At 31.1% G+C, this 20998-nt stretch overlaps 3 protein-coding genes across 4 annotated transcripts; 2 read left to right on the top strand and 1 right to left on the bottom strand.

The window, feature by feature from the left end:
* The first annotated feature begins 3711 nt into the window (after window positions 1-3711).
* On the top strand, window positions 3712-5275 carry LOC113862846 (putative methyltransferase DDB_G0268948). The gene is made up of 2 exons (XM_027496098.1): window positions 3712-4073; window positions 4201-5275. Exons 1-2 carry the CDS (start codon window positions 3924-3926, stop codon window positions 4834-4836), a joined length of 786 nt encoding a protein of 261 aa, XP_027351899.1. The 5' UTR covers window positions 3712-3923; the 3' UTR covers window positions 4837-5275.
* Window positions 5276-10924: 5649 nt separating this feature from the next.
* LOC113862900 (mitochondrial fission 1 protein A) lies at window positions 10925-13790 on the top strand. The gene is made up of 5 exons (XM_027496186.1): window positions 10925-11059; window positions 11613-11751; window positions 12517-12638; window positions 13397-13460; window positions 13549-13790. Exons 1-5 carry the CDS (start codon window positions 10967-10969, stop codon window positions 13632-13634), a joined length of 504 nt encoding a protein of 167 aa, XP_027351987.1. The 5' UTR covers window positions 10925-10966; the 3' UTR covers window positions 13635-13790.
* An 897-nt stretch (window positions 13791-14687) lies between these two features.
* Window positions 14688-17111, bottom strand: LOC113863225 (DNA-directed RNA polymerase V subunit 5A). Of its 2 annotated transcripts, XR_003504526.1 has the most exons (4): window positions 16576-17083; window positions 15656-15769; window positions 15014-15227; window positions 14688-14763 (listed from the first exon to the last, which is right to left on the bottom strand). XR_003504526.1 is itself a non-coding variant. In XM_027496725.1 (3 exons), the coding sequence occupies exons 1-3, from the start codon at window positions 17008-17010 to the stop codon at window positions 15102-15104; spliced, it is 675 nt and encodes a 224-aa protein (XP_027352526.1). In that variant the 5' UTR covers window positions 17011-17111; the 3' UTR covers window positions 14884-15101. The 2 variants fall into 2 exon arrangements, 1 of the variants encoding a protein (XP_027352526.1); XM_027496725.1 differs by lacking the exon at window positions 14688-14763 and having other exon boundaries at window positions 14884-15227; window positions 16576-17111.
* Between the last annotated feature and the right edge of the window lie 3887 nt (window positions 17112-20998).

The following is a 20998-nucleotide window of genomic DNA, read 5'->3' as shown; positions in this document are numbered from 1 at the left end:
TCGTTGACGTATGCTCCTAATATGATTAGAATTTATGCATAATGAGTCAGGTGAGTCTAATGCTTGTTTGTATGTTTCTACTAGTGTAAAGGATTCACCCTTACGTTTATTTTTCAAGTAACCAAAATAATCAGCATCGAGGCCCCTGAAGGAAGGAAGGATAAAACTGCTATAGGACTTAGAAATTTATTATGAAAATATGATGTATATTTTAGTTCTGTAGCAAGTTATGATGCAAATTGTACTCTAATTTCTTATTCAAAACATTTTATGAAATTGTGCTTGAACAATTATCTGAATGAAAATTTTTTATTACTATGAACTTTGTAAAAACATATTTATTCATAAATTTAAAATTAAGGTGTTACAAAAACTACTACTCTGCAAGCTAATATTATTAAAAATGCACTAAATAAAATTATCTTTCCTCTTGCCTTAAAATTAATATCAATAAATCATCCTTGTTCTTCTTTGCTAATACAAGTCATTCAATCTCAATCTATTAGTAGTTGTTTAGGTATTCCTATGACTAGTAAGTTAGATAGATACCTTAGCATTCCTAGTCACCATCTTAGACCCCCTAAAGGCATTCCTAACTTATAGACAAAATCAAGAAAAAAACTTTTTCTTTAGAAAATGAATTCCCTATCTTTGATTGGTAGAGTGACTCTTGCCCAGTCTTGTCTCAAGAGTATCCTTGCTTTGTAATACAATCTCAGTTATTTTTTTTTTCATTTATGTCATATAATTAACAATTTATGTAAGCAATTTATATTGGGGTTCTCTAAGGAGCAAGAAGTGTCATCTTATAGGCTGACCTATAATGTGTAAACCTAGATTTGAAAGAGGACTTGGGTTTAAAGACCTACATTTGTTGAATAAAGCTTACTTGATGAAACTTTGGTGAAAGTTATTTATCTCTCTTTTTTTCCTACAAGCTTAAGTCCTTTATAAAAAATATATAATTTTACTCTCGGACAAAATCATGAAATTAAGAAAGGTTTAAAGGTCTCTCACTTATAGAATAGTTTGTCCTCTATTTAGCCCGTATTTTCTTAGGGCCTTAGTTGAGCAATTAATGATGGTATGAGTAATAAATTTTGGTATGATAATTGGTGTCCAAATGTTGGCTACTTGTTTAAATAATCTATTAACTCTATAGCTGATTTGGATTTGAATATACATGTTACTTTATTTTTTGCTAATGGGATTTGAAATTTAGAAATGCTTGTTGTTATCCTCCTCGTAGGATGGTGGTTAAAATTAAACCCCCATCAAATTTTGAGGCGCTTAAGATAGTTTTTAAAATATAATAAATAATGGTATATTCTCTCTTAAAAATGTTTATGCTTTATTGTCTTATTGAAATCAATCCTCTACTAGTTGCCATAAACTATTTAACTTAGTTTGGAAATGAGAGAGTTTTCCTAAAATTAGACTTTTTCTCTAGAAAATTACTCATAATAAATTACTCACTAATAAAGAAAAGTATAAGCAGATATGATAACTTGTTTTCTTTATACTAAATGTGGTAAGGATGAAGAATAGTTATTCATGTAATTAAATATTATTTTTATACTAAGAAAGTTTGAGATTTCTTTATTTTTTTCTCATCAATGGACTCCTTTCTTTAATAGAAAAATATCATATTGGTTAATGTTAACCTTTCTAATCAAAATTCTAATAACTTTGATAGTCTATTTAGGGTTATTGTGTAACATATGGAAGGAAAAATAATTTCTATTTTAACAATTCTTCTGTCTAGCCTTTGATGCTTATTTATAAAAGGCTTAGATTAAATGAATTCTTCCCCTACAAATCAATAAAAGCTTAATGAGGATGATGTTATTTTCTTGATGGATAGAATTACTGCATGCAGTGGCTTAATACGAGATGCATAAGGTCCTAAATCCTAATTGATTTTTGCAAAAGTTTAGTTCCCTATTCTCCCATGACTACTAAGATTTGAAGCATTATGTTTGGGTGAGAATTTATTGTTCAAAAGGGATGAAATATCATTTGAATTGAGAATGATTTTAGAAAAAATTTGTGTCTAATTTTTAATGCTCAAAATCCCGCTCATCAATTATTTGACCTAATTATTAGAATTATGAATGTAATTAAATTTATCTAATTTGTTAGATATGGTCATGTTTGTAAAAAAGTTAAGTAATATGTTGACTATTTATTAAAATTAAGCTTAGAAGTTTCATTGTCATCTAATTGTGTTGATATTACCCTTTCCTCCTTATTTTATTTTTTTTATTTTGATTCTATAGGCATTTAGTTTTATCTTGACTTTGTTTTTTTTCTTAGGCTTAATTTCTTCGAATAGCCAAAAAAAAAGAAGAAGCAAATGACAATTCCCAAAAAAAAAACTAAAAAGTTAAAACTCAGTAATAACAATTTTCTAAAAATAAAAATATTATACTTCTATGATTTTTTAAAAAGATTATATTTTAGTATTTTAATTTTTTTTCATATGAAAAAACTACAACCAGACTATTTTTTATTTTAAAATTACAAAAATATAGGTTTTTTTTAATAAAATTATAATAATTTGAAAATATTTCAAAAATTGGCTGACGACGACTTTTAGTATATAACTAATTTATTCTGTGTGTACAATTTTATCTCCAGATTACTACGAACGAGGCAACACGAGCCACTCATGCGTATGCAATGAAGTGAGCTATGTTAACATAGAAGACGTAGCTTTGAAGGTCAAAGACGCGTGTAAGGATAATAATTGGCACTGGACGACGTCTGCTCTAACCTGTAAATTCATTTGTAGTTTTACGGATCGCATCGTTTGAATCCTCACCCACTTCCCCTAAAAATAAAATTAAGCTTTCCAATTTACTTTAAAGAAATATATATTTTTTTAATAACGAATTATTGCTTATAAATATTTAAATTTAATTTTAAAAACTTAAGTTAATCAACTTAAAAATAAAGAGAAACTTATGGATAGTTTGTTTGCTGCTGCTTCATTCTTTATTCGTAACAGTTTACTGCATGTGACGGATGAACGCAGGATGCCAGCTTAAACACTCCATTAGTGGGGCCAAAATGTGAACAATTTATGGAGAATTTTGACATAAACTCTTCAATCAACCAGATCTATCACAGACCCTAATTTTTAAAAAATAAATAAAAAATCCTTCTGTCAAACTTCACCCGTGTAACTCCATTTTTTGTACAGAAACATTTTTAATCTGTTGAAGTGAGTGAAGGAAATATTTATAATGTTACCTTTTAATCCTTTAAAAATGTTAAAGAGAAATATTAAGAATGTATTCTCTTTAACATATTTTAAATTATTGATTAAAATTTATTAAAATATAAAAATATTAAATAAAAATAATTTTTTTTAATATTTAATAAATATGTCGCTGGCTAATTTTAAATAGCCTTGGGTCGAGAATTGTTGCAAAGTGCAATTATTTTATTTTAAGTAATGAAATATTTTAACTATGTAGATCAACTGACTTGTACTTTAATTTATAATTTTAAATTTGAGTTCCAAAATTTTCTCTTATAAAAAAAATATATTCAGTCTTAAAAAAAGAAAAGTCAGAGAGAACTTATTCTTGTAATAATGCAAGTAAAGTGTTATTCATCCTCACCGTTCATTTAATAAATGTTTTATCTTGATGTGTGGATCAAGCTTCCACGTCTATAATTATATAATTTTAAAAGAAACTGTTTACCCTCATTGAAATTTCTCCTCAACTTCGTACAGGGGAATCGAAATCGAAATAGGCTTGTACGTTATTATTGTGTCGAAATATGTTTTCGCTTATGTTTGCGTTGCTAGTGGCAGGTCTTGGCATGTAGTATATATTGTTATGGAAGTTGTGGAACTAACGTATATACAGGTTAAGTGGTAGAAAATTTTGGAGAGCTAAGAGAAAAGAGAGATGGCAAAGCTATTTTTGAACCAGGCAAAAGAATATGCAGTTGCAAGGCCAAGTTATCCTCAAAAACTCTTCCAATTCATTTCTTCAAAGTCACCCTCTCACCAACTCGCTTGGGACGTTGGCACTGGAAGCGGCCAAGCTGCCAAATCTGTTCGTCCTCTTTCTTTATTTTTTTACATTTACTTATACTCTTTTTTATATTTTTCTTTCTATTTTATTATATCATCCCTCAATTCTATTCTTTTGTGTATTAGTAATTTTTATCTTGTAATTTCAGTTATCCATGATATACAAGAATGTGATCGCCACGGATACTAGCGAGACACAGCTTGAATTTGCAGCCAAGTTTCCTAATGTGAGATACCAACATACCCCTTCAACCATGTCCATGGCTGAGCTTGAACAAGTGGTGGCACCTCAAGGAACCATAGACCTTGTAACCATTGCCCAAGCCTTGCATTGGTTTGATCTTGCAACCTTCTATGAACAAGTCAAGTGGGTTCTGAAGAAACCTCATGGAGTTATTGCTGCTTGGTGTTACAATTTGCCAAGGGTTAGTGATGCAGTAGACACTGTCCTCGATCAATTTTATTTATCTGATGTAGGCCCTTATTGGGAGGCAGCACGTAAATTGGTTGATAACAATTATAGAAGCATTGATTTTCCATTTGAGGCTGTGGATGGCGTTGATCACACAGGACCTTTCGAGTTTGTGACTGAGGTTATGATGGATTTAGATGATTTCTTGACGTACGTACAATCATGGTCAGCATATCAGACAGCAAAGGAGAAAGGAGTAGAGCTTCTTGGGGAGGATGTAGTTCAAAAATTTAAGCTTGCTTGGGGTGAAGATGGCCAAAAGGTTGCCAAGTTTCCAATTTATCTGAGAATTGGAAGAGTAGGGGATGCTTAAAAGTATGCAAATGGTTACCTTACCTCTACTTCGTGGGAAGTGGGACAAGTAACATCTTTTATGATCCATTGATTAAATAATTTAGCTTCATTGATATTAAGTGAATTGTGGTATCTATTAAGGAAGTAATAAATATGAAGTCCATGGGGACAACTGTCCCAATGTATCTTGAATAGAAGAGTTGAGATCCTATGCTTTTTTTGCTTTCGGTTTTAATTGAATGATTTATATCCCAACTTTGAAATATTGTATCACTCTGGCCAGCATCCTGCAGTCCGTCAGCAATTAGAAAGCAAAGGGGGATCGACTTTTGTAACACAGCCATGAGCCCATGACTCACCAACCCCTAAAAAATATATAAATGTTGGTCTTAGTTGAGGGAGAATTTATCATTGTTATTTTTATTTAATTAAATTTTATAAAATTTATCACTATTCTGAACCATGCCAGATACTTATCATGTTGGCACAGAGACATGATTATTTATCTCTCGACTCACAAACTCTCACTCATATACAATAAAGGAAGAAACATTTGCTAAAAAATATTCACTCAATTGATGTGTATTTTCTCGTACATGCTACTGCCTTTTATAGGCTCTTCACTTACAATAAAACAAAATAGTAAATATCAATTATTCAAACGTAGCCTGACATATAGTCTATTCTTCAGTTTCTTATTTTGACAATCTTCAACATTTGAAGATTTACAAATCTCACAAGCAAACAAGTAAACAAACGGTGCAACAAACTTTGACATTTTCAATGCACACAAATCTTGACTTAATTCATAACATTGCCTCCCTTAAGTCAAGTTTGTATCATACCAAGCATCTTCTTCAATTTGTAAAATAACTCAACTTTTAACGGCTTCGTAAAAACATCTGCAACTTGTTCCTCCGTGTGGCAATAATCAATCTCCACTTCATTTTCTGCTACTAGTTCCCGAATCTTATGAAATCGAATATCAATGTGCTTGGACCATCCATGAAAAACAGGATTTTTGCATAATGCAATTGCAGACTTATTATCACAAAATATTTTTGTGGGAGTATCCTGCTTTTGATGCATCACTTCAAGTATTCTTCTCAGCCACACTGCTTGGGTTGCGCAACTTGCTGCTGCTATATATTCTGCTTCGGCCTTTGAGAGCGCCACCACCAGTTGCTTCTTTGATGACCATGATATTGCACCACTTCCAAGATGGAATGCATACCCTGACGTGCTCTTTCTCGTCTCTATATCTCTTGCCCAATCACTATCTGTATATCCAACGAGATTCACATCAATGTCTTTATCATAGAGAATTCCTTCTGTCAGAGTACCTTTGATGTATTTGAGAATTCTTTTAGCTGCCTGCCAATGAGAATCTCGAGGCTTCTCCATGAATCTGCTGAGTAGTCCAACTCCATAGACAATATCTGGCCTGGTTGCAGTTAAATATCTAAGGCTTCCAATCAAACTTTATAGAGAGTTGGATTGACTTTCTTGCCTCCAATGTCACTCGTCAGCTTCAACTTTCCTTCAACTGGCGTAAAAACTGGTTTTGAATTCATCATCTTGAACTTCTTCAAAATATCACCAGCAAATTTCTTTTGAGAAATAAAAATTTCATCATCTCGCTGATCAACCTCAATGCCCAAAAAATAGGACATTAATCCCAAATCCGTCATTTCAAAATGGCGTGTCATAGCCTCCCTGAATTCTGCAGTCAACTTCAAACTGTTTCCAGTGATAATTAAATCATCAACATAAAGATACAGGATTAGAACGTCTCCAGCCTCAGTGAATTTAACATATAATGTGTGCTCAAATGGACATCTCTGAAATCCATTCTCAACAAAGTAAGAATCAATCTTCTTATACCATGCCCTGGGTGCCTGCTTCAAGCCATACAATGCCTTCTTCAATCTGTAGACTTTATCTTCTTTTCCTTCAACTTCATATCCTACAGGTTGCTCAACGTATACTTCTTCTTCCAAAGTGTCATTCAGAAAAGTAGATTTAACATCCATTTGATGAATTTTCCAATTATTTTGAGCTGATAGAGAGATAAGTATACGAATTGTATCTAATCTCGCTACAGGAGCAAATACCTCAAAATAATCAATACCTGGCTTTTGTTTGTACCCTTTTGCTACCAACCTTGCTTTGAAACGCTCAATTTCTCCACTGAGCTTGTACTTAGTTTTGTACACCCACTTCACTCCAATTGGTCTTTTGTCTGCTGGTAAGTCTGTTAGTTCCCATGTTTGATTCTTCTCAATGGCATGAATTTCTTCATCCATTGCTTTTCTCCAATGTTGATTATTTGAAGCTTCTTCAAAAGTTACAGGCTCACAATCTGCAAATAAGGCAAAATTGATAATTTCTTCATCAGATGAGTCATTATCATTACCCACAACATAATCTTCCAATCTGGCTGGTAGTCTCCTTTGCCTTTGTAGTTTGCTCGATGTTTCTGGCTTATCAGGTGTTGGATCTGCACGTCTATAATTTTCTGGAATTATTGCAGGCTCCTTTTGGGGCTTGGAAGACCAATCCCACATTCCTTCTTCATCAAAGGTCACATCTCTGCTGATAATTACCTTCTTTGTCACTGGATTATAAAGCTTGTACGCCTTTGAGTTGGTGCTATAACCAATGAAAATGCACTTCTCTCCTTTGTCATCAAGCTTCTTTCTGAGTTGATCTGGTACATGGGAATATGCTATACACCCAAAAACTTTGAGATGCCGGATTGAGGGCTTCCTTCCACTCCAAGCTTCTTCTGGTGTTTTATCACAAACACTCTTTGTTGGACACCTGTTCAAAATATACACAGCAGTAGAAATTGCTTCTGCCCAGAATTCTTTAGGCATTTGTTTTGTCTTCAGCATGCATCTCACCATGTCCATGATCGTCTTGTTCTTCCTTTCTGCTAATCCATTCTGCTGAGGAGTGTATCTTGTTGTCAGTTGTTGCTGAATTCCATGTTGATCAAGGAAATCTGCACAGACAAGATATTCTTGGCCTCTATCTGTCCTCAGTGCTTTAATCTTGCAGCCATTTTGTTTCTCTACAAATGCCTTGAATGACTTAAAGTATCACAAGCTTCTGATTTATGTTTCAAAAAATACACCCAAGCTTTTCTGCTAAAGTCATCAATAAAAGTGATGAAATATTTACTACCACCATGTGTTGGTATCTCAACCATGCATAAATCTGAATGCACAATCTCCAATGGCTTTCTTGCTCTCCAGGACTTTTCAGTTGGAAAATATTCTCTGTGTTTCTTTCCAATTTTACAAGTTTCACATATACCTTCAGGAATGTTTATAACAGGCAAACCGAATACATACTCTTTTCTAGATAAAAAATTTAATCCAGAAAAGTGATAATGTCCAAAGCGTATGTGCCACAGCCAATCATCATTTTGTATGATAGAACTCAAGCAAGGAATTTTATCTTGTTGAACTTTCAAAGGGAATAGGCGATTAGGAGTCATTTTTACCTTGGCAATGAATCTCCTATTTTTGTCAACCAACATACAGTAGCCATCATGTATCTGTATGTTGTAGCCTTTTTCTGATAATTGTCCTATGCTCAACAGGTTGTGATGAAGACCAGGAGCATAGAAAACATTAGAGATGAAGTTTTGAGAACCGTCCTTCAATCTGATTGCAACTCGGCCTTTTCCCAAAATCGAAATATTAGAGTTATTTCCGAATTTCACGGTAGATTTTACCGTTTCATCTAGTGAGAAAAATAACTCATTTTTCCCACACATGTGGTTGCTGCAGCCAGTATCTAGGTACCAAATATTTCCATCGCCTGAAAATCTATTTGCTGCTAGAAGTAAGGTTTGTGGATTATCAAAACTCTCACCCGTATGCTCATATTGATTTTCTGCTATATTTGCTTGTTGTTTGAATCTACAATCTGCAGCTCTATGCCCGAACTTTCCACAGTGGTAGCAATTGAAATTTGTCCTCTCCTGGTAGGTGAAGCTACCTCTTCCTCTTCCACGGTTGGTAGATCTGATATTGTGTCCACCTCTTCCTTGATTAGGTGGCCTGAAATTGTTGTCTTTCCATTATTGATTGAAATTACAACGACCTCTTCCTCTGAAGCTGCTACGACCTCTACCTCTGAAATTTATATTTCCACCTTCACGACTTCTACCGTCTTCACTTCGGCTGGATTCTGCTATGTTGGTAAAATTCACCTGGCTTTTCAAAGCTTCTTCATTTGATTTTTCAGTTTTCTCCAATATTCTACTTACATGGCTTTCAATGCTACCTTGCAATTCTGCAACCGTCATGATGTCTGTGTCATGGGACTCAATTATTGTAGTCACCACATGATCAAACTTCATCAGCATGGTGCGTAGAATTTTCTCCACCACCTTGCTTTTAGGGATGTCTTCTCCATACACCCTCATCTTATTGACAAGATTTGTTACCCGTGAAAAATATTGTTCCACGGTTTCTGAACTGGACATCTCATATCTTTCATATTCTCGACGCATGGATTGTAGTTTGGATTTCTGAGCTCTCTCTACTCCTTTGTATGATAGCTTCAAGATGTCCCACGCTTCTTTGGCTGTTTTGGCATTTGCTATTTTGCCAAAAATTGAATAATCTACACCTTAGTGAATTTGTGAAAGCGCCAACCGGTCCTTCCTTTGAGTTGCATCATCAGCTCCTTGTTGTATGCCTTGTTCAATAAAGCTCCAAATATTGTGAGCTTTTAAATGAGTGGACATCAATAATGCCCAATAATTGTAATCTATTTTCCCATCTAATTTGGGACCAGACCAAATAATATTGTAGTTTGTGGCCATATTTCTCTCTCAAATAGACTCAAAAAATTTTGATAAAATGAGAACTCTTTTGTTCCTCACACACTCAATATTTTTTTAAAAAAATTTTTTTTACTGACTCTCTCACAGACTCACAAAACAAATGCTGGATCTATCCAGTGCTCTGATACCAATTTTGTTGGCACAGAGACATGATTATTTATCTCTCAACTCACAAACTCTCACTCATATACAATAAAGGAAGAAAGGAAGAAACATTTGCTAAAAAATATTCACTCAATTGATGTGTATTTCCTCGTACATGTTACTGCCTTTTATAGGCTCTTCACTTACAATAAAACAAAATAGTCAAACGTAGCCTGACATATAGTCTATTCTTCAGTTTCTTATTTTGACAATCTTCAACATTTGAAGATTTACAAATCTCACAAGCAAACAAGTAAACAAACGGTGTAGCAAACTTTGACATTTTCAATGCACACAAATCTTGACTTAATTCATAACATATCATACATTGAACAGAAGCAATATCATTGTTTGAGAAGTTCAAATTGACACATAGATCAATTAAACCACAATTATTTGTAAGACAAAATTCAAATATAATACTTTAGGTGTTTTTGACACTATCCTTGAATTAAAATAGTAAATTCAATTTGGTAATGCATGAACAAAAGTTAATAGAATGTTAATTTTAGTTTTTAGAGTTAAAAATAAGCAATTAAGAGTAGTAAACTTTTGTTAAGAAAAATGTTTTTTAGATTTAATTACCTTTTTAGTCTCCTATAATTTAACGATTTTGGTTCCTTATATTTAATTATTCATAGTTAATTTTATTAATTTTTAATTGTTTAAATTAAGTCTCTTGCTCCAAAAGTTTATTTAATAATTAATAAAAAATATGACAAACATATAAAAGATAAATTTACAAAAATTGTAAAGAAAAATATATAAAATAATTAAATAAAAATAGATTTTATCATATTATATTTAAACTTATGTATTAATTTATTCAAATCAATATGTTACATATTCATTATAATTTTGTTAATTATTAAATAAAATTTTAGAATAGAAGACTTAATTTAAATATTTAAGAAACTAAAAGAATTAAACATACAAAAATAAAATAAAATTGCATATAAATTAAAGTATAAAGACAAAATAATAGCATTTATAATCACTAATAAAAAAATAATTGTATTTATTATTATTATCGCCTTTTTTTTAAAAAAAAAAATAGCTGTTAAAAATGGCTGCAAATTTCCAAAAACCCCAAACCTAAAAATAATATAGGTGGAGGCACAATCTAATGCTGTAACTGCCGATGGAAGCCAAGATGGGTAGCTTCTTCGAATCCATCGGAAACTTCTTCTCCGGTGGCGATCAGATCCCTTGGTGCGACCGTGACGTCATCGCTGTAACCTCCACTTCCTTTTCCCTTTTTCCATCAATCTCAAATCCAAGCTTTCCTTCTTTGTTCCCCCCCCCCCCCCCCCAATTTGTGTTTAATTTTTGTTGATGTATTTTAGAACCCTAGTTTTTCCTTCAGAAATTCAAATATTTTTGGGATTGATGATTTTTCTGAATCCTGATATGGAATCCCGACACTCTTGTGTCTTAGATTTTTTATTTTCCCTTTTCCGTAAAGTAATTGATTCGATTGGTCGCTGATTTGTTGTGCATCTATCTCTGATTGGGATGCGTCAAATCGATATTTCGTTCCAAACATTTCCTTAAATGGTTATTGGATCTGCTTTTTCATTTTTTGTTTATTTAACCTCTGGTAATTAGATTTTAAAAAATGCAAATTGAGTGGAAGAAGTGGGGAAAATTCAATCGGTAATTCTCTGGTTGATCAGTTATAGCTTTTGTGTTTGTTGTAATGTATTGGCTTCAATTGGGTGTAGTCTCTTATGCTAATTGCTTTCAATTTCATTCCTTCAGTCTTGACTATTTAGCATGTTTTGAAGGGCTGTGAGAGAGAAGTTGCAGAGGCTTCTAATGGTGACAATGAGGAGCGGAAGAATGAGAGCATAATGAGGTTGTCATGGGCCCTTGTTCATTCAAGGCAAAAGGAAGATGTTCAGCGCGGGATAGCCATGCTTGAAAGTACGGTAACTTATAGAATAGTTTCTAGTGCTTTGGATTACTATCAATTTATTTTTATTTATGTTTCTTTTAGTTTGGAACTGTGATATGCTTTTGTGAAGTTTTTATATAGATTATGGTTCAGCCTTTTTTCTCTATAGGTACAGTGGTTTAAAAGACATCTTTTAACTCTAATGCTTTTCATTGATTAAGCTTAATCATCGTTAAATATTCATCCGAATGCCTCATCTTCTTTATCCTCGGGATTTCATGACATCTCAAAACTATAATGTATAGTTAATGTATGGTCTTAATTATTTCATTCTCTAACATATGAATGCTAACTTTGATTTCTCAGCTCGTTATGCCTCAGTCAGGGCATAAAACAACCCATTTGTTCTTTGTGAGTTGCCTAGTTATTCTGACAGCCTGATGTAAAATTGGAAATTTGCCAAAATAACATATGCAATACAACTACTGGGTCTTCAAAATCTCTCTAAAGTTGTCATTGTGGTTTTCTCTGATTCTCATGCATTGCAAATTTTAATGTGAGATGGTGAATTTGCTAACTAGCATTTGCAAGGCACTTATTCAACCAGGCTTTTTAAGATCTCTTAAATTTCCTGTTTCTTTTTAAGGATAACCTGAGCTGCTTATGCTGTTGAGTTTTGGCAATTGCCACTAGGCCCACAGCCCCTTCCCTTCTTTCTATTGCTTTTGTTATATAGAGTATTCTGACCTTTGTATATATGGCTAACCTCGTACATCCTTAATTATGATTCACAGCTTCTTTGGGAAATGATAAAAGTCCTTTGCATCAAAGGGAGAAGCTTTATCTTCTGGCTGTTGGTTATTATAGAAGTAATGACTACGCTAGGAGCCGGCAGCTTTTGGAGCAATGTTTGAATGTCTGTATTTCTCACTTATTGATAGTAGCCAGATACTAATTTTCTTGATTTTTGCACTGCTGGATCGTCATTTCATATAATGCCTCATGTTATAGATAGCGGATTTCTATCAACATGCAGCCATGGAACTTGTCATAGTAATTTTGTTTAGCACCATCGCTAATTGATAGATAGTAATTTTGTTTCGCCCCATATCTTATTGATCGACAGTGGGGATCTTGTGGGAGCCTTGAAATATTAAGACCCATTGTTATCCTTATATGAGCTATATCCAGTATTCACTGTTTTGATTCTATGCTGGGAGATTTTTTTTCCTTCAACAATAGTTAATTTCTTTTTCATTTAGCTGATATTTTATCTATAACTTTCGCTTTTGTTCAATTATTTGGAAGTTTCCACCATGTTGGAAGGTTTAGTTTTTCGTTATTGGTATATTATTATTTTCAAATTAGTGGGTTATCTGTAAACAAGTCCGTGATTCATTGTCAGATATAATTTTGATTCACTATTAATTGATGTACATAATACTATGCGTGGGAAACTTCGTTATTACAATGATGTGGCACTTTCTTGAATATTGGCAGCTAGAAGAGTTTTCCACTAACAATGGGTCAAATTTTAACTCTATCACAATCATATTAAAATTTGACGACCATGGCATTTTGGGACATACTATATATACATATCCATGACCTAAACATGATTTATTCTGTCTGTTTTTTACCCTCAATTTTATATGGACCTCTTGGTTCTTGCAGATTGCACCCGATTGGAGGCAGGCACTATCCCTTAAGAAAATAGTTGAAGATCGAATTGCTAAAGGTAATAACTTACTTGGTACTTGAGCTTTTATCACGTTATCGTAGCATTAACTATAAAGAAATTGCAAATGTCGTATGTATCAATGCAGATGGTGTAATAGGAATTGGCATCACTGCAACAGCTGTGGGACTTATAGTTGGTGGCATTGCTGCCGCTTTGGCCCGGAAGAGTTGAGAATCCTAAAAACATGTTTGCATATTAAGCCTCTCGTCTTTTTTTTTGTTATCTTCTGGAACTGGAAACAAGTTGAAGTCAATCGGGAAATAATCCTCCGTTGACAGCTACAGTTTTCAACCCCTTTTATTTTGTTTGAAGGAGCATTTTTACTGAAGAGCTAATTTCAATTTTTTCTGTTCAAATGCTTTTTTTTTCTTTTTTTATATATATTTTTGCTGGGTGGGCATACATGCCTTATGAATGGGGAACCTTGCATAAAGTGGCTCACGTCTGATTTAGGTCCAGGTCCCTTGGAAGCCGAACCCTCAAGAGGCATGCATTCTTATTCGTCGGTCTTGACCGAAGAATTGAATGCGTGTGTTTTTCTTTTCTAAAAAAAGACAATGAATAAAAAGGTCTAAGAAATTTATAATGAATAGATGAGTTTTTAGAATAATTAAAACGCTATTGTTTATGCAAGAAAAAATATTTTTCTAAATAAAACTATATTATTATTAAAAACACTTTTTCTCAAGCTCAAACAATGGAACTCTGTAATTCATCTATAGATTTTACATGCAAAAAGGCTTTTTTTTTTTTTTTTTTTTTTTGCAGACATGCTTAGAATGCTAGTTCCTGAGTTGATAACGTGATGCGACTGATGTAATATATCAAAGGTAGAATACGGTGCTAAATATAAAAACATTATTACTACAAATCTTCATCGTTCATTAGCTTTCCGTTCTATTTGTTAATAAACGGTGTGAATTTTTATTCTTCGGTGATTTCTGAAAGATATAAATAAAAAGATGCAAATGAAAGAGACCAAAGCCTCATTTGTAAGCTAAGTAATTAACAAGATTTGGGCTTTCATTCACTATTGTTCAATTTTATGTTCAGTCATTTACCCATACTGTGCAGCTTTGTTGCACATATTCTCTAAATGGAATATGACCTTACGGAATTTATTAGTGCGTGCTTCTAAATATGGGTTTAGGCAATACGGTAAACATAGAACCGTCAACAATGGCTAGCTTCAGAATCGCATATTGAGCTACCATGCTTGGTTTGCATGCATATAAGAATGCTACTTGTACATATTAAGAAGTATTTCCAACCAGGCTGATGTGGACGGATAAAACTGTTTCTGCAAGTATTTAATATGAACCACGTGATTAAATTATAACTAATGTGTGTGCATGAGTAAAATTGAAGCAGCTTAAAGTTTCTTTTACAGAGGCAGCCACTTTGCAAATTCTGCGGTGCGGTTAGTGCAAAGAAAAAAAAAGTCGGCGAATGGAATTGTTCGATGCGGATTTGTTCTTTGAGGGTTTAAGAAAAAGAAAAAACACCACCAAATTTAGAGTTCAAAGCATTAGGATTAATCAGGGACTTACAATTTGTACCATCATAAACCTCTTAAGCATGGTCCAACAGCAGAGTACTACGAATTCAACAAGCAAAATACGAGAAGACAAGAAACAATCACCAGACGCATCGATATGTGACATGCATCTGGGTGATTTCACCACTATAGGTAACTTTAATTACTTGTCCCCTCTCAAGACCATAATATCGTGCAATTGCGTCTGTCTGTAGCATCCGGGGAAGCTGAGAACAACAAAACTTAATATAAGAATAATTGTGTTGGAATATTGAGCAAATTTAATATTCATGCAATACACGAATGAATACAATACAATGTATAGAGGTAACAAAAGAATAAATAAAAAATCTCAGCATTTCATATGGCTATTGTAATATCTAATTCACTAATCAACCATAAATAACTTAAAGCAACACTAAGATGATCTACAGCATATATAATTACAACTAGCAAGCTTCCATGAGTAACACTTGTACTTTTTCACTTGATATCATTTCAGATTAACAAATCATGTTAAATCCTGAATGGTGTGCTGATGATAGTAGTTAACTACCATGATTATGCATACACTATACTTTCATGATCTTTAAGTAACCACAACCGTAAATGGTCAAACAGAAAAATTGTAGTAATGAAATTCAACTTTCATGACCTGCTTTTCTTCAATATTGTACTTCTTCAGGAGATTTTGCTTCTGCCGATCAGTCAGCACCTGATGCTTTGGCTTCAATACATGCTTTGTAATATTAACAAGCAAATCTGTGATCTGAACAGCAGAGTAAAAGGTTTCCATGAGTTACTGGTCACGGAATTGATAATTAATTAACAAGTTTCATACTGGACGAAACGTAAAAATACAGGGACACGTAAAACATGTTGTAGGGATTATATAAAGTAAATAATGAAGTTGTAGTCATCACTGAAGCAAAGTTGGATACAAAGTGAAGCCATTCTGAATAAGATGCCATGGTTAAAATTTGCAAGCATCACAAAACTTAATATTATCTTTATCAACAATTGCAAGTCAAAGTTTTCTTCCTTGAAAAGTTCCCAGTGTAAACGACAGAATGCCAGTATATTAATGATGAATATTGTATCACTATTTATGTTGTATAGTGATTGGCTCTCTCCTACTAATTAACTAATAAAGGGAAACGTCAGGAAGTTTCCCAGCTTCTAACACCCTAAATCTCAAAGCTGTTCTTCCAACACCCTAACCACTCTTTAAACATTCTCGAACTTGAAAGAGTGTGAGTAATCATTCCCTCTTTCTTTTCTTTTACCATCCACAAAGCAACAATTCCCAACTACATCCTTAGCCATAACCAATTATTTCATACTGACTATTTTTATAAGTTGTATCTGCATGCAATTATAGTTTTATACTCTAAACGGGATATGTCTATTGCCGTTCCCACATGTCTATGGCTACTATTTAAGTGATTTTTTTATACAAAATACCTCTTCTATTCATATGGTTATAAGAATGAGAAAAAGGCATTTTAGTAAAAAAAAAATGGCTTAAAAGTCCTATCTGGGAAGCACGGATATAGAAGATGGCGGAAGACAAACCTGGAAAACTTCAACCTTGAAGGAGAGAAGATTGAGGGCTTTGGAGGCCTGGCTAGTAATATGACTGTGGACGATCAAAATGAGGCCAGTCAAGGTGTCTTTATTTACAATCTGGGCCGTAATGTACCGAACGTTTGTGACTTTGACAACGGAAGAGGCACAGAAAATGACCAAAACCCTTTTGGAAGGGTTGGAGGCGTGAGTGGCGGAGAAGCGGAGGCGGTCGAGGTTGGGGGAAAGGTCGTGTGTGGCTCGGAATTGAGAGAGGGAAAGGTCGATTTCTGAGGATGGAATGGAATAGCCTCTGTCTCTTAGCATCTCAAGCGTTGTTCTGCGCGAGAGATAGTATCTGTGACTCTCTGTTGTTCCATTGTCCTTTTGCATGCTCAAACACACTCTCTCCCTCTCCTCACTCCCGTGCTCATTCTCTTCCATCTCCTCTCTCTCTCTCTCTCTGTTTCCACTTTCAACCTTTTCTAATTCCCTCACTCTCCACTCGTTAGTTAACAAATTCACTGCTGCACTTCCTCCTTTTATCAGTTGGTTTCTCTAATATTTTTATGATTTTGTAAGACTAACTCCTAACTTCAACATTTCAATATAATTATTTTATTTTTAAGGTGGTAAATATTTTTTAATAAAAATATTAATTTAGTTGTTGCAAATTGATTTTAACAATTTTTATATTTTTAATAATATTTTTATAATAATAATAATTTTTTGTCATTCTTTTTGTAGTATTTTTCATTTTATTATTTTTTAAATTGTAACAAAAATTGTATAACTTTTTATAAATGGAATTTCTATTTTTTTAACGACTGATCAAGATTTATAATTAAAAATTGACAAATAAAATTTATTAAAATTTATAATATTTAATATTATCAATATTTTTAAAATATTACAATATTATATAAATTTTAATAAAAAATTATAAAAAATATTAATTTTAACTTTTAGAGTTAAACATAACTAAAAGTAATAATTTTTTATTGAAATAAACTATTTATCACCTTAGAATATAAAAGAGTATTAAATATTATTATTTTAGTTAAAAATTAAATTATATTTGTATATACTTAAATTCAATTCTAAGAACTAATATTAATAAAATAAAAAATTTATTATGTATACACTAGACGCGTTTAAATAAAAAAAATCAATTTTATTAATCTTTATCTTTAGCATTAATTTTAAGCACATACAAATTATAGGTTTTTATTAAAAAATAACACTTATTGTATTTTATATTCTCAAAATAATAAATATATTCTTTTATAAAAATTTATTACTTTTAGTTATTTGTTCTTATCTTAAATTTAAAATTTTTAAAATAATTAAATTATTTATTAAAAATAAAAAATAATTATAAATATATTTTTCATTTCAATACTTCCTATATTTTATTCCATTTAAAATTATAAATATTATTTATAAAAGATAATTATATTTCAGTCAACACCATTTATAGCAACACTCACTCTACTAATAGAACCTTTTATTCTCCTTTATAAGCAATACGACTTCAAAATCTTCCTTGATGAAAAACTAACATTTAACACTTAAATAACTTTTTTATAATAAAAAGGTATAAAAATATATATAAAAATATAGGAAACCATTTTAAAATTAAAAAATAATCCCCTAATTTTTTATATTAAGAATTAATCTTTAATCTTTGACTTCGATTCAACAAAGTATATGACTATTCTTTGAGTCCAAATTCAAAGATTATATGATATATCAAACTCAGATTTTAAGATTAATTTCTGCTTGCAAATTGTCAATTTCATTGACTTGAAAGTAAATGTTAAAAATGCATTGAGAAAATAGCAAAAAAAAAAAAAAAGTATTGAGAAGTTTCGAGGAAAAAATATAAGAATAATATCTTTACATTAAATTTTAATGAAATTACAATTGATAATCCTTTAATTTTTAAGAAAATCTTATGTAAGTAAAAAACATATATTAAAAATAAATTTATAAAACCTCATAAAATATGAATGTAATTTATTTTTTTATTTTTTTTATTTTGTTAATTTGTCTCAAAATTAAACATAAGCATTTTAAAGTAGTAATTTTTTATTAAAAAAATATTTATTACACTTTATATTTTTAATATGATAAATACTTTTCTAATAAAAAATTATTACTTGAAAATACTTTAATTTAACTATAAAATTTAAAATAAAATAAATAATAATAATAATAATAATAATAATAATTATTATTATTATTATTATTATTATTATTAACCTCATAACATACACGAGTATTGGGTGATAAACAATGTCAACCGAGAAAGATTACAAGACATCATATTTATATCTATAAAAAATAATTCTATAAACATATAACTTTAATTATATGAACTGGAACGTCATTGTATTAAAAAAATTATTGATTTAAATTTTTAGAATTAAATTTAAATAAAATAATAATAACAAATGTCTATTAAAAAAATATTTATTATATTTATATAATTTTAATATAATAAATATATTATTTTTATTAAAAATTTATTACAATTAAACACAACTAAAAAAAACTAAAATTAATAAAATTTTCATAAGTAGATATACTCTTGGTATTTGAGTGTCTTAATTTCTCTTTTAATTTATTTAATAAATTCAATAAATACACGTATACATAAGAGTAAATCTTTCTATATTTTCTTTCCCAAAAATTGATAAAAATTATACGATTATCTAAAAAGATATAACCTTCAAAAGACAAATGTATTCACAGAAAAAAAGTAAAAAAGTGATATATATTTTAATAAAAATTTACAATAATTTAGATCATATTGATAGAGAGTTATAATGATTGTATCTATCATAAATTTAATATAACTATAAATATATATTACTTGAATATACTATACATAGAATGTGCAATATTCATCAATTAGAAAATAGATATATCAAAATTCAATCCAACAAATAATTTATTTAATTTAAAGTTAGACCTGTCATAAAAGAAAAATTCAAAACAAAAGATTCTCCAAGTTGAAAAGTGCTTCACTAAGAGAAGGGAGAGAGTGTGCTTGAGTTACCGGCTGTTATTCATTGGTAGCTGGTAAGTAGTTAAGGGGGTGAGTTAAACATGGGAGAAAGACGAGTGAGCATAGCAAAATCAGCATCAATAAAACCATAGTTAGCTAATACAGACAACATGCGACAGTAAATGGATGCCCCCCACATCACTCTTCAGTCTCGTAAAAGACGCTCCCTTTGAATTGCGCTGCAGGCTTTGGGACCACCACTCATCATTTCTGGGCTTCCCCGCATAAGCCCAAGCCCATTGAGTACTCTGCTGTTTTCATGATTTTCAAACAAACTATTCTAAAATCATTTTATGATAAAAAAAAGTTAATGTTTTATATTAAGGGGAGATGATTTTTTAAAGTGAGAAGACAAAATTGAAAAAGATAAAGATTGTCTTTACCTTAATTCTGTAATTTTGTTCGTCATGTCATGCGACTCCTTGATTAAAGTACATTATCAGTCACCAGTGAATTTTTTTATGAATGTGGTGCCCAATATTTGATGGAGAATTCGAATATTCAATGGTTAAAAGTTACTTTACTCGTTTCTATTCCATTACTGTTTTTGTCTTTGTATTGATATATTACACACAACTTTTAAAAATAAGAGTAATTTAAACCATGAAAAGCATAAATCTGGGGATAGATATGGTCAGGGTTGAAGAAGCTCCTGCTAGCTGTTTTTTGTTCTCTTGCTCTTCTTTATACACTGACAATCTATCAGTTTAATTTAAAATACCAATTAGATTGTATAATTTCAGATGTCTAAATTGTTAAAATTTATACAGTCTAATATCACACAAATTAATAGTTTGATTCATAAAATTTATTTTTGATAAAAAATTATTATTAAATTTAACATACAGTGTCATATATTTTAAAATTCATGTGAATTAATTGTTGAATTGATAAAATTTGCTTTTTCATAACTTACACTTTAGTTTAGATTGGTTCAAATATAATGTGAAGTCTAGTTTAATTTAATCCAATTTAACAAAGCTTAAATTGAGCTGGATGATTTGTTTTTTTATATCTTTGTTATTAAATATGTTACAAAATAATTGTAATTAAAGACTAATTTAAAGTATCAATTAGTATATCTAAATTACAGGTATCGGTCAAATTTCTCTAGCAATTTTTTCAAGTTACGAAGATAATTTTTGAAAATAACTCTTGTGTTAGTTCTATTTAATAACTCTTTATAAATATTAAATTTGGTCAATCTAACTATTTTAAAATTTAATTGAACATACAAAAATTCATACAAATAATAAAATAATTAACACTTTTCTAAAATTTGATGTATATGTAATATCACATCATTCGACCATTAATTAATAAAATTATATATATATAATATTATATTAAATAAAATAA

The sequence above is a fragment of the Abrus precatorius genome, unplaced genomic scaffold (genome assembly GCF_003935025.1).
Source record: "Abrus precatorius isolate BTA unplaced genomic scaffold, Abrus_2018 Scaffold3, whole genome shotgun sequence".
Lineage (NCBI taxonomy): Eukaryota > Viridiplantae > Streptophyta > Magnoliopsida > Fabales > Fabaceae > Abrus > Abrus precatorius.
This window is presented reverse-complemented; position numbering and strand designations above follow the sequence as displayed.